Here is a 13,005-nt window from a genome sequence, read left to right as displayed (position 1 = left end):
GAAAGGTCCTAGATGGTTCAAATAAGAATGACAGTTCTCTTCTTACAGAGTGATAAAGATGAAAGTGCTGTACATAAGAATCATCTTAATACAGCAAATGTAACCTGTGCCTATTATAAACTAATAAACAGGAGCACCTGGGTGGCTCAGTCAGCTAGGAATCCAACTTCGGCTCAAGTCATGATCTCACAGTCAGTGAGTTCGAGCCCCACATCGGGCTCTGTGCTGATAGCTCAGAGCCTGGAGCCTGCTTCAGATTCTATGTCTCCCTCTCTCTCTCTGCCCCTCCCCTGCTCATGCTCTATTCTCTCTGTCTCTCAAAAATCAATAAACGTTAAAAAATTAAAAAAAAAAACTAATAAACAGTAGAGCTGAGAAGAAGGATAAAAACATTGAAACACCTTGTGAATTGGACCTCTCCAAACTTCATTCTTAAAAAAAAAAAAAAAAAAAAAAAAAAAAAAAAAAAAAGTTTAAAGAATGTCTGTGGTTTTTGAAGAGGAACGATTTCATGCATTTGAAGATGACTGAAAATTTTCACGGCCAAAAAGGTATCTAGTATGGGTCTGTAATGATAGGGCCAGAAGTTCCTATCTTCACTGTATAAAGAAGCCATGCATAAATATAAAAAAGATAGGCTAGTAACCACAAGCAGCATTTTGGTAATAATTTGATAATTTTCCAAATCATTCGACATTCTTCTGAACTGTGATTTAAAAAAAAAAAACAAAACACCCCACTTCATAGAGAAACACTACCTATAGCAAAGTTGGAAATGGAATACAAAAGAAAGTGTTAGCAAAATGTTTCCAATTGCCAACATTTTAAAAATAGTGAGGCTTCTAGTGAAAATCTAACCTAGTTATACAATCATTCTGGAAAGAATTTTGACAATATTTATAAATAGCCTCAAAAATTAGCCTAGTAGTTCCTTAAAGAAATGACCCATCCCAGGGCTGAGGCAGACAAAATACAAGATGACCCTGGAAAATCTTGTGGGGTCAGATACTAAGGAAGTGCTCAAAAACAAATGAAAGCATGTTGAAAGGACGAGAACCAGTTGAAGGAGCTCCTAATATCCAAAGATGAAACCATCTGAACAATAAAACTGGAATTGAGAGTGCTGGGATATGGCCCATAGAGTAAAATAAATATCTCTGAGTCCATACTGAAATAGGCAATTGAATAAATAAATGGAAGAGAAGTGACAGCTCTTCCCTATAGAAAAATCCTAATTTCTGAATGCAGAAAGAATGAAAGAAACAGAAAATCACCATTAGGCAAATACCACAGTAATAAATAAATAATAAACAGGAAATAGTAACTGATGAATGCTAAAATTTGTGGGCAAACGATTGAGGAAAAATAGGATATTTGCTATAGTTTCGAGTATCTCCTCCAAGATATTCATTACTACAAAAGGGACATTTTTAATTTTACAGGTAGAAAACCTAGCAGACACCTCCATAATCAAGGTTAACATACCCAGAAATGACATCATCTATCCCCTGACATAACTCACTGAGAAGGAAACGTCACTTCAGTGGTATTCTTGACAATAAATGCATAACCTCAATCTCATTGAGAAGCTTGGAAACACAAATGGAGAGATAATCTACAAAAAAAAAAATGCCCTGTACACTTCAAGAGTGTCAAGGTCATAAAAGATAGGGGAAGACTGAATAACTCACAAAATGGAGATGATTAAAAAGACATTGGGACACCTGGGTAGCTCAATCAGTTAAGCATCAGACTCAATTTCAGCTCAGGTCATGATCTCACAGTTTATGGGTTTGAACCCCACAGCAGGCTCTGCACTGACAGCATAGAGCCTGCTTGGGATTCTTCCTCTCCCTGTCTCTCTGCCCTCCCCTGCTCATGCTCTCTTTCTAAAAATAAATGAACAAACTTAAAAAAATAAATAAAAGAAAAAGACATGATATCTAAACACAAAATGGGATCCTGTAACAGAAAAATGACATATGATACCCTAATAAATACTGTGGTTTATTTAATAGAATTGTACTAATGTTCATTTCCTAGTTTTGATTGTTAACTCTAATTATGTAAGATGTTAATATTATGGCAAAGCAAATGAAAGGTATATGGGAACTCTTTGTACTATTTTTGCAATTACTGTGTTAAGTGCAAAATTTATCTCAAAATAAAAAGCCAAAAAATAACAAAATCAATGTTTTCTTTTATATGTCCTTTTCTATGCTTCTAAACTATGCTAAAAAATAAGTATTAATTTTATAATTAGGAAAAATGAACGTATTATATTTACCAGATATATTATTGGCTTGCATCTTATTACTGTCAAATGGATAAATCAAGTTATTACATAAGAATTATTAAATCGATAATTCATTATCAAATTAATTATGCATATTGGGTATAAAAATCTTTGGTGAAATTATTTTCAACCAAAGAGAAATATTATGCCAATAGTAATAACAATGATAGCTATAATTTTTGAGTAATTACTCCAAACAGTATAACTCATATATAAAGGTATGTACATAATTATATACATAATTGATTCTCGCAAGCCTGCAAGGTAGATGTTACTATTATTGTCATCATTCTTATTTTATAGGTAAGAAAAGTGAGGCTCTGAACAGCTGGGAAACTTGCCAAAGCTGGCATACATACTTAATTGGAACAGTTAGAACTGTCTGACTCTAAAGTTTAAGCTCTTGACAACTGAGGTCGACTAGTGTTGCTGCTTAATGTATTACCCATGATATGTTTAAGAAGGACTTGCATGCATTTAGCTCTGTTAGAAAGCAGTACAAAATTTTGTGAAACAATAGACTCTGCTTTTAAGAATCTAGCACTCTAATCAAGGAAACAAGTCATATGTATGTGTATTTATATATGAGTAAAAATAATTTTATATACACATATAAATTACAAAGTGATATGTAATATGTAATCAATGTTAAATGAGTAAAATGAGCACTCAGCAATTTTGTAATCCATTATGATCTATAAAAAATATCCCCATTAATTTTTTTTTTTTTGCAAGATTTGGTCTTCTAGCATTCCCACAGCTAAAATAACTCAGACATACTATAATTTTTCAGTTAATTTTTTAAGGTAAATATTCTCAAACTTTAGTGTACATGAGAATCACCTAGAGAGTTCTTTATATTGCTTGTTTATTGGCTCCATCCTTTGATATTCTTCATACTTGAGTAGCAAGGCCCAGAACCTGCATTTTTAATGAGCCCTCCTGATGATTCTGATACAGGTGCTTCTTGAGTGTGAAGTTTCAATAATAATGCCTTTATTTGTAAATAATAATAATAATATCTCCTAGAAATGCTCTGTAACATTATATAATATCAGATTTTTATAGGTATTTATATCATAACATTATTCATTAATAAAACACAAAGTACATTATATACACTTAAATAACAAATTATACATTAGGTCTAGGTCCTGATGTCTGCATGTTTTTCCATTTTATTACCACAGTCTTGTTTCTGAACAAATCAGAAGACTTTTGATAGGCTTATTCCAAAAGCAGCTTAAATATCAACAGGAAATCACCTCTGTATTTATGAAAGGAGCAGAGTGAATCTAACAAAAATGAAATGTGCTTCATAAGCAGAGCTATGTTTTGATTCTTCCAGTAGTTATTATATACCTAACTACTTTTTATGGCACCTGCTTTCTGGAATGTGACTAGGTTATCACCTTTGATATCAAAGCCTCATTAGTCAAAAAAAGTCATTAGAAAGCAATTGCCTTCTCTAAATAATTTTGGTTTCTCAGAATAAGCAAGAATAAGCATAGGTAAAAATAAATGTTGGAGATACTCCAGCAACCTAACACATTCAATATGCAATGGGAAAATTCTTCTAAAAAATACTTGCTTATTAAATCCTTAGAGCATAATTTTCATGATAAATGATCAAGTATTGATGATACTCTTATGAGGACTTCATCATTAGATCAAAACCATACCAAGTCCTTGGCTGTAATACATTCTCACTCTACCCCACTAAGTCTGTAGATTAATCTCTATTTCCATTTTCTTGGAAGACTTCTGGAGTCCTAAACTCTTTGAAAATGGCCTAAGTTTAACATAGGAACGCATATATACATGGCATCCAGAAATTTTTGTGTCATTTTGTATACATAGAAGTCCTCACTAAAAAAAAAAAAAAAAACTACAAAACATTGCCATAAGAAATTAAAGATCTAAATACATCGAGAGACAGTCCACGTACATGTTTTGGAAGACTCAGTATTGCCAAGATGGCAATTCTACCCAAATTGATCTGTAAATTTAAAACAATCCCTATCAAAATCTTTGCAGGGTTTTTGTAGAAATCAATAAGTAGATCCTAAAATTCAAAGGACCTAAAATAGCCAAAACAATTTAGAAAAAGAATAAAGTGGAAGGACTTATAATACTTGATACCAAATTTTACTATAAAGTCTCAATAATAAGACAATGTAGTATTAGGGTAAAGAAACACACATAGATTAACAGAACAGAACTTAGAGCCCAGAAAAAGTGGCCTTCTATTGATAATCAATTTACTTTCAACAAAGCTGCCAAGAAAATCCAATGGAAAAAAAGGTGGCCTTTTTCACAAATGGTGCTTGAGCAATTAGATATCTATATGCAAAGAATTTAGACTCTTACTCACACCATACACAAAAATTAACTCAAAATAGATCATTGATCTACATGTAAGAACCAAAACTATAAAACTCCTAGGAAAAAACATATGAAGAAAACTCTTCATGAGCTTGGTTTAGGCAGAGTTCTTAGATTCAACACCAAAAGCACAATTGATAAAAGAAAAAATTGATAAATTGCACTTTGTCAAAATTAAAAACTTCTGTATTCCAAAAGTCATCAAGAAAGTTAAGGCCAGACAGAAAATATTTGCAAATCATATTTCTGACAAAAAAGTTATATCCAATATATGTACTATATATATATATATAAAACTCTTACAAGACAACATATATCAATTTGAAAATGGACAAAATATTTTAATCAACATTTCGTAAAAGAATATATACGAATGGCTAATAAGCACATAAAAAGATGTCCAACATCATTAGTGCTATAGACCAAATGTGTTTCCCCAAACACATACTCCAAATTAGTAGATTGAAACCTAACCCCCAAAGTGATGGTATTAGAAGATGGGGCCTTTCTGGGGCACCTGGGTGTCTCAGCTGGTTAAGTGGCCGGCTCCTGGGATAGGCTCAGGTCATGATCTCACAGTTTGTGAGATCAAGCCCAGCACTGGGCTCCTCACTGACAGTGTGGAGCCCCCTTAGAATTCTCTTTCTCCCTCTCTCTCTGTCCCTCCCTGACTCACACATGCACAAGCTCTCTCTCACTCTCTCTCAAAATAAATAAACAAACTGAAGACGAAGAAGAAGAAGAAGAAGAAGAGGAGGAGGAGGAGGAGGAGGAGGAGGAGGAGGAGGAAGAAGAAGAAGAAGAAGAAGGGCCTTTGGGAAATGATTGGGGCTTTTATAAAAGAGGGCCCCAGGTAGCTCCCCTTTCCATCTGCCATCTGAGAACAAAGCTGAAAGATGGCTATCTATTAACCGGAAATGGGCTCTCATCAGATACCAAACCTACCACTCATTGATTTTGTACTTCCCAGCTTCCAAAGATGCACAAAATAAATTTTTGTTGTTAATAAGCCATCCAGTCTATGATATTTTGTTATAGTACAACAAATGGACTAAGAAAATAAGTCATTATGAGATTGCAAATCAAAATCACAACAGCATACCATTTTATACTCATTAAAATGACTATTCAAAAAGACAATATCAAGTGTTGGCAAAAATGTGGAGAAACCTAAACCCTTCTATTATGGTAGAGCTGGTACCTGTGAAATGGCACAGTCTCACTGAAAAAGAGTCCATTTCTTTGAACATTATATATAAACTTACTATATGATCCAATAATTCCACTCATAGGACTCTACCCAAGAGAAGTGTAAATATATGCCCACATGGAAACAATTATAAATGAAAATTTATAATAGCACCATATATAAGAACCAAAAGTTAGAAACTATACAAATGACTAAAGTCTCAATAAACAAAAGAAGGTCTGCTAGCCATATAATGTAATACTTTCCAGCAATAAAAAGGAACAAACTTCTAATAAATGCTACAATATGAATGGATCTCAAAAATGTTTCACTTAAGTGAAAATAGCCAGATGCAAAAGACTGTCTATTGTACAATTCTACTTATATTAAATGTCCAGAAAAGGCAAATTTACAGAGACGAAAAGGAAATCAGCAAAATGTAGATTAATTATTGCCTAGGGTCAAAAGTGGATATTGACTACATGTGGACTGGAGAAAGCTTTTTGGGACAATGAAATGTTCTAAAACTGGATTGCAGTGATGGTTGCTCAGTTCTATTAATTTACTGAAAATCACTGAATTGTACACTTGCAACAGAATTTTATGACATGTAAATTATATATATATATATGGTGCATTTATTATGATATGTAAAAAATCTCCTTAAGCATAAGATCTTACAAGAAACATACTTTGAAAATCAGTATAATATGATTGATAATTAATCTGTTTCCTTTGGATTTTGACTTATTATACCATACAGTAACATAATACTGTATGAGGCTAAACCAACAATGACCTTTAAAAAATGTTGGTCACACAAAATGAGGTATAATGGGGAAAAAAGTATTTTCCTAGAAATTTAGTTGTTTTGATGTTCCTTATGCTAAAATTTAATGTATAACAAGAGAAAGTTCAGAAAAATGATCTGGAGAAAAAAAATAACAATTTGACCCAAGTGAAATAGTTCTCTTCCTCTCTCGTACATAGGATATGCTATATACTCTCTTAACTCAGCTTTGAGGATATATTCCCAAAGACCTCTAGGTCTGCAAATAGTTCAGTGAAACCCTGACTAGCCTTAGCACTGTCTTCACAAAAAGAATACATTTTGTGGTAGACATGATCTAGGGTGTGTGTGTGTTTGTGTGTGTGTTGTGAATCTTCATGAATTTTTCATTTGCTCTGTTCTTGATTTATATAAATAGGACTGATATAAGAATTGTTTAGATCCTCAACTTTTTCCCTGTTAGTGATAAAGGTTAAATAACTTGCCTATTTTTTTGCAATACTTTTTAGGTAAAATTCACCATTTTGCAGTATACAATTTAGTATAATTCACAGTGTTATGTAACCATCACACCACTATGTAACTCCAAAATATTTCCATCACTGAAAACAAACAAACAAAAAAACAATAGATGTTAGCAATCACTCCCCCAATTCTGCCCCAGGCCTTGGCAACCACTAATCTACTTTAGTCTCTAAGGATTTTCCTATTCTGAACTTTTCATATAAGTGGAATCATGTAAGATGTGGCCTCCAGTGCCTTACGTTTTATAACATCTTATATCATAGTTCTTTCATTTTTGAAGAGGTAGATGAAAAAGTCCATATTATAACGGTATTCCTTTTTTTAAATTGGCTCTAATTAAAAAGAACAGAGTCACTTTTTAATTAGATGTAATATTTTCAAATGCTAGCTCAGTACTTATTAGCTATGGGAACCTGGGTAACTTACTTGACCTTCTCAGCCTCAGTTTCTTTATCTGTAAGGCTGGACAACATTAGCAACCTTTCAGGATTATCATGAAGACTAAAGATGTGTGTGCTTAGAGTGAGCCTGAGACAATACCTATTATTACTTCATAAAACTTGTCTAATTACCATCATCATATTTAAGTTAGCACTCAGATGTTTACTCTATGCTAGAAGGGGGACTACACAATGATGGAAAGAATAAAGAGGTTTGGACTCTAGGCCAAGCTCTGCCATTAACTAATGTAAGCAGCATACTCTTAAATACATCTTCTTATCTCTTAGTTGTTCAGTTTCATCATGCATTTAAGTAAATTAATGAGTTAGTCCAAAACCTGCAATTGAGCTCAGTAGTCCTTTTCAGACCAAAACATTTATGATTCCACAAAACAGATGCATTAAATACTAGTTACTCCCCTTTTCTAAATAAGAGCAACATAACCTCAAAGAGCATCTGAGACAACTCTTTTAAGTGGAACAATATATTAGAACTTTAATTTACACTTATTTTAACTACAATAAATAAAAATTAACTAATATTACTATATAGATGGAGAGTGGTATCCTCACAGAAAGCCAAATGATCACGTGTCGTGTATCCTATGAGGTAGGAGAAGGGAAGAGTGGAGTCTCTCTACAAAGCAGTGTTGAGAGTGGCACCCACATTTCTCCATTCACTTGAAGTATCTTGCAATGCACTATGGTCTATGCCCAATTTATACTTCTGAATTAATCATCATCCCAAGGTTATTGGGATACATTGGAAGTGTGATTATTTTGGGCCATGTTCACTAACTCTATTTGAGTTCCAGACCTTTACCCAGATATTTTCTAAGCCTCCATCAAAGACTATCTCACTTCCTCATCTGCCTTCAGTATTTTTACCATAAACAATACTTGTAGGCTTTAGATTCTACCACTCATTAGCAACCTTGGCGTCCCATATGTACATTTTATTTTTATAGTCACTCACCATGGTAGAGTAAAAATTCAAGTCATAAAGGGGAAAATGAGGATTTCTTATACTGCATTTTGCTTCCTACATATTACTATGTGAGTATGTTTTTTTTAATTAGTACTATAATCTAAATCACCATTTAAATAAAATATAAATACCAATATTACTTAGCCAACTTACATATTCTTTTCATTACTTTGACATTTTAGTCCCCCTTTCCCTCATTTAATAACATAGATTTTTCATAAGGTTCTTTTCACAAATAAAGCAATAAACTGGGCCATTTGGGAATCTAGAATTACCATTTTAAAAGGAGCTCTGTTCCACCAATAAATTACCTTTAAAAAGTGATCTTTACTCTAGTTCCATACCTCAGGGCAGTTTTACAAGCAAGTTCAACTTAAAATTAGCTCCTTTTAGGACATCAGAATTTTATAAGGGATCCAACATGGAACCACTAAAATATCACCCAAGATTAAATGGCATGAGATAGAAATACTTGTTATAAAACTACTCTCCTAGAAGTCTCTTCCGTGGCCTAGTAATTTACTCCTAGAAGCAAACTCAACACTCAGTGTCAAGGACAAATTTGAAGTCCTATGCAGTCCTAAATTCCTGGCTTCATACTTTCAAAAGATTAATTCCATCTTTACTAAAGGGATACCACCCTCATTACTATTACAAATAGTCTTCATATTTAACCATCTCAAACAACTTATGACAATGATTATTTGAGGAGAAAATAGCAGTTTTTCTCTAAAAGCTAAATTGAGCTCTATCTCTAGACTAGCTAGAGACTGTGAGCACCATGTGGACAGGGTTTTTGTCTATCTTGTTCATTGCTATGTTCTCAGCCCCACGAACATGTTTGGCCAAAAGTAGGCTTTTAATAAATGAAAGAATCTTCTGAACACGGCTTGATCCATAGCTTCAGATGTATCAGTCAGGTGCTATCAAAGCCAGACTATACTCTGAGCCTAGAAGAGCTGAATGTCCTAACCCTTAGAGTGATGAGGGCCAATAAATGCTATGATGCCTTGTTCAGCAAAAGAAAATTATCTGTAAAGCTCCCTAAGGAGGACTGAGAAAAAAAGGAAACATGTCAGGACCTCCTTCACTCACACCCTTAAAATGTACTTTATATACACTAAAATGAAGGTAAACCTTGGAAGCTTAAAAAGAAACTTTTACTCCCTTTCCTCCCTATTAGCAGCTAACTTTCATTGAGCACTTACTAAATGAGAGATATTTCACATAAGTTATTTGATTCACTCTTCTCAAAACCCAAGACATATGTACCGTTCCCTTCCCATTTTTCAGTTGAAGAAACTGAGACTTATCACTTCCCCGGGATCATACAGCATGTAAATAGCAGTGCTGTGACCTACCAGACTGTGTTTTTAAATATTATGCCATATTGCCATTTACATAATTATTTGCAAAGTCATCTGATTAATTTTCTAAAGCAGAGTCAAAAGCTATTTCTTCCTCCCTCTTCCAAGTATAAAAACTCCAGTCCAGGATCTGATTATGATAAGCCTGATTAATAATGTAATGTAAAAAAAAAAAAAAAATAGTGCTTTTCTTTCTGAACTAGTTTTTAGAAGACCTATATTCTAGTGCTGGCTTCAATACTGTGTGACCTTAGACAAGTTATTCCAAGTCCCTATGCCTCAATTTCTCATTTTTAAAATTAAAATAATAAAATCTGCTTTACTTAAAATGACTGCTTTGAAAACTAAAAAACAAGTCATAAAAGCAATTGAAGCTGAAAATACTATAGAAGTATAAAAGTAGGCCAGTAATTCAGCATCCATTCTAGCCTCTCAAGTTTATTTTTCATATAATCAACTGCTAACATGATCTTCTTTTGCCATTAAACTATGTAACTATGTAACTATTCTGTACTGGCCATTATCCACATAAAATGCAACCTTTGACTCCTCAAAAATTTCCATCTGACTGATGATAGACCTTGTTTTCTAGCCAAACTTTTATTTTCTCTGCTCCTTTAAGCCATACACTGATTGCCCATCTAACCAAGTAATGCTATCCTCTTTTAAAGTCTTCCAGTTAGTTCTCACTTGGTCCTAAACCCTGTAAGTGTTCCCAGAAGTGACAACTCATATGCCACATCAAACTGACTTCAGCGTGCTTTTCTAGGCCAACTTCCAAACCCCTTGCCCCTAAAAAAAGGGGTTTTTCCATATAACTTAACCTTTCCTAAATCTTCATCCTTCAATTCCTATGTATAGTCCCTTCCTTTCATCCAAGGAATGATAGTTCTCTCTGACATTCTTGACATCCTTTATTCTGAGTACCCACAGAATCCTAATTTATATATTTATTCAAGTTAGGGAAGAGACACAAATATTTTATTCTCATTTTTATAAAATAACTCCACTTTGATCCACAGAGAAATGTTTCTACTTTTAAGCAGGCAGTCTAATTGATATGCTTCCTTTTTTCCCCTCACAGCCCCCGCCCTTTATTTAGGCTCCATTCTTGGTAGTGACGCCTGCGTTCTTCCCATCCTCCTGCTCCCTCCCAGCCCAAATCTAGCGTCCTGAGGAGAACTGAGCATGCTCAGTAGCCACAGCCAATTCCGGGATGCAAACTGGCATCTTTTGCAGATTTTGAGCCCAGCAGGAGAGGTAAGGCCCTAAAAATACAGTGGCCCAGAATTTGCCCACTCCCCGAGGTATCATTTGATTTAAAGATGTGTTCACAGCCTAGAAATGGACGTGGAAGTAGACAGCTTGCTCTCAGTCCCTATTCTGCAAGGTGGGTCACCAACCTGAGTAACAGAGAGCTGAGAGCAGCCCCTCTTCCTGGTTTGGAGCAGGGAGGAGATTTCTGCTGTTCTGAGCTGTGATAGTGCTGATAGACAGCTGGAAGCTTGCATTTGGCATCTCTGTTGCGTCAAGAAAATACTGTTGTTGTTGTTGTTGTTGATGTTGTTATTGTTATTGTTATTTTTCTTTTTTTCCTTGAACACAGCAACATCAGCTGCTCCAGGCTGAGAAAGATGTTGCCTGAAGAGCTACAAAGTCTGTGAGCCACCCAGAGACTGTGGAGAGGATAGGGAAACCAACTACTTACCCAAGATTTAGATCTGGCTTAAGACCCAGAAATAAGCAGGACATTTCTAAATGACAACTCATGAACCTTTCAGATACTCAAAGCTGAATTGTCAGCCTGTCCCCCCAAAATACATACCTTCTTTGTATGTGAACCATGACATATTTCCTTTTAAGAGATTGACAAAATACACACACACACACACACACACACACACACACACACACACAAAATCCTCCTGTTCTCCTTTCCCCTGGTTTCTGCAGATACTAAATCTCTAGAGCTGCAACAGCAGCAGATCCCCTTACCTCACTGCCAGGGGGATGAGGCATAGGGAGGAAATTTATCATGAATGGAATATGATAAAAAGGGAGGGGGGCTTCTCTGCAGGGTCTTCAGCCACCACTGCACAGCCTAAGAAACAGAGATAGGCAGAAACGGGCTGGGAGAGAGACACACAGCTGTCCCTGCTGCTAAAACCTAGCCATCTCTTCAAACAGCAGCAAACATGAGACATTTCATCACCGTAGTGCATCCATATTGAGAAGGGGGAAAAAAAAATCATGTGCTTTGCGTTATGCATTTCAGTCACCCGAGATGGGAGGAGACCCCTGTCCATATGTCGTGGGAGCTATCCACCACCCCAAAAGTACGTTCACTGCATCTAGCCAGCCGACCGCTTGCCTGACAGGATTTGCAGCAAACGCGGTTAATCTGTGACAGCAGGTTGTCTCTTACCGTAGGCAGCAGCGGCTCCATTTGAGCTCCCTGGTCTTTAATCTCCATGTTTTGTAACGCCTCTGGAATAAGCACCTTTCTCTGCAGTGTCTTCAATGTCCTACACTCAGCCCGGCACTCGCTCTGCTTAGTATTCGGATCAGGTAGCTCTGAAGCAGGAGGCAATTGCACACTCCAACTCACCAGAGTCACATGGCTCCTACTCGCTCGGGCTGCTGGCCAGGTTTTGCACTGAATGCCTTGGATCCCTGGGCCGGTAAGAGAGATCTCCCCAGCCCTGTGTCACTGCCCACACCTGGCTGCTGATATAAAATACAGCCTGCAGTGCTGCAAGTCTAATGGACATTAAGAATCTCACCTAAGATGCTAACTTCTTATCAGACTAGTCCAAGGTAGACTCCAACCAACTCAGCCAGATTTTAACACTTCGAGGCAATTCACTTCATTCCCAGATCCCCATGGGAGACATAAGTCAAACAAGAAGATGTTAATAAGGTGTCCTAGATGTCCTGCTGTGAGTACATGGGGTCTTTAAAAACAGGTAAGATGACATTGAAACTGATATGCCTTAGTGAGATTGAACTACGAATTAACAAAATC

The 13,005-nt window shown here is 35.6% G+C and overlaps 1 protein-coding gene across 1 annotated transcript in view; it reads right to left on the bottom strand.

The window, feature by feature from the left end:
• SLC4A10 (solute carrier family 4 member 10) overlaps window positions 1–12,675 on the bottom strand; it is a 299,064-nt gene extending 286,389 nt beyond the window's left edge. The window contains exon 1 of the mRNA XM_045480001.1: window positions 12,406–12,675. Within this exon, the coding sequence (XP_045335957.1) occupies window positions 12,406–12,453 (48 nt within the window). The 5' untranslated portion in view covers window positions 12,454–12,675. The remainder of the gene's footprint in view (window positions 1–12,405) is intronic.
• Between the last annotated feature and the right edge of the window lie 330 nt (window positions 12,676–13,005).

Source organism: Leopardus geoffroyi, chromosome C1 (assembly GCF_018350155.1).
Source record: "Leopardus geoffroyi isolate Oge1 chromosome C1, O.geoffroyi_Oge1_pat1.0, whole genome shotgun sequence".
Taxonomy (NCBI): Eukaryota; Metazoa; Chordata; class Mammalia; order Carnivora; family Felidae; genus Leopardus; species Leopardus geoffroyi.
Note: the sequence above shows the minus strand (reverse complement) of the source record. Positions and strands in the feature narration are given on the sequence as shown.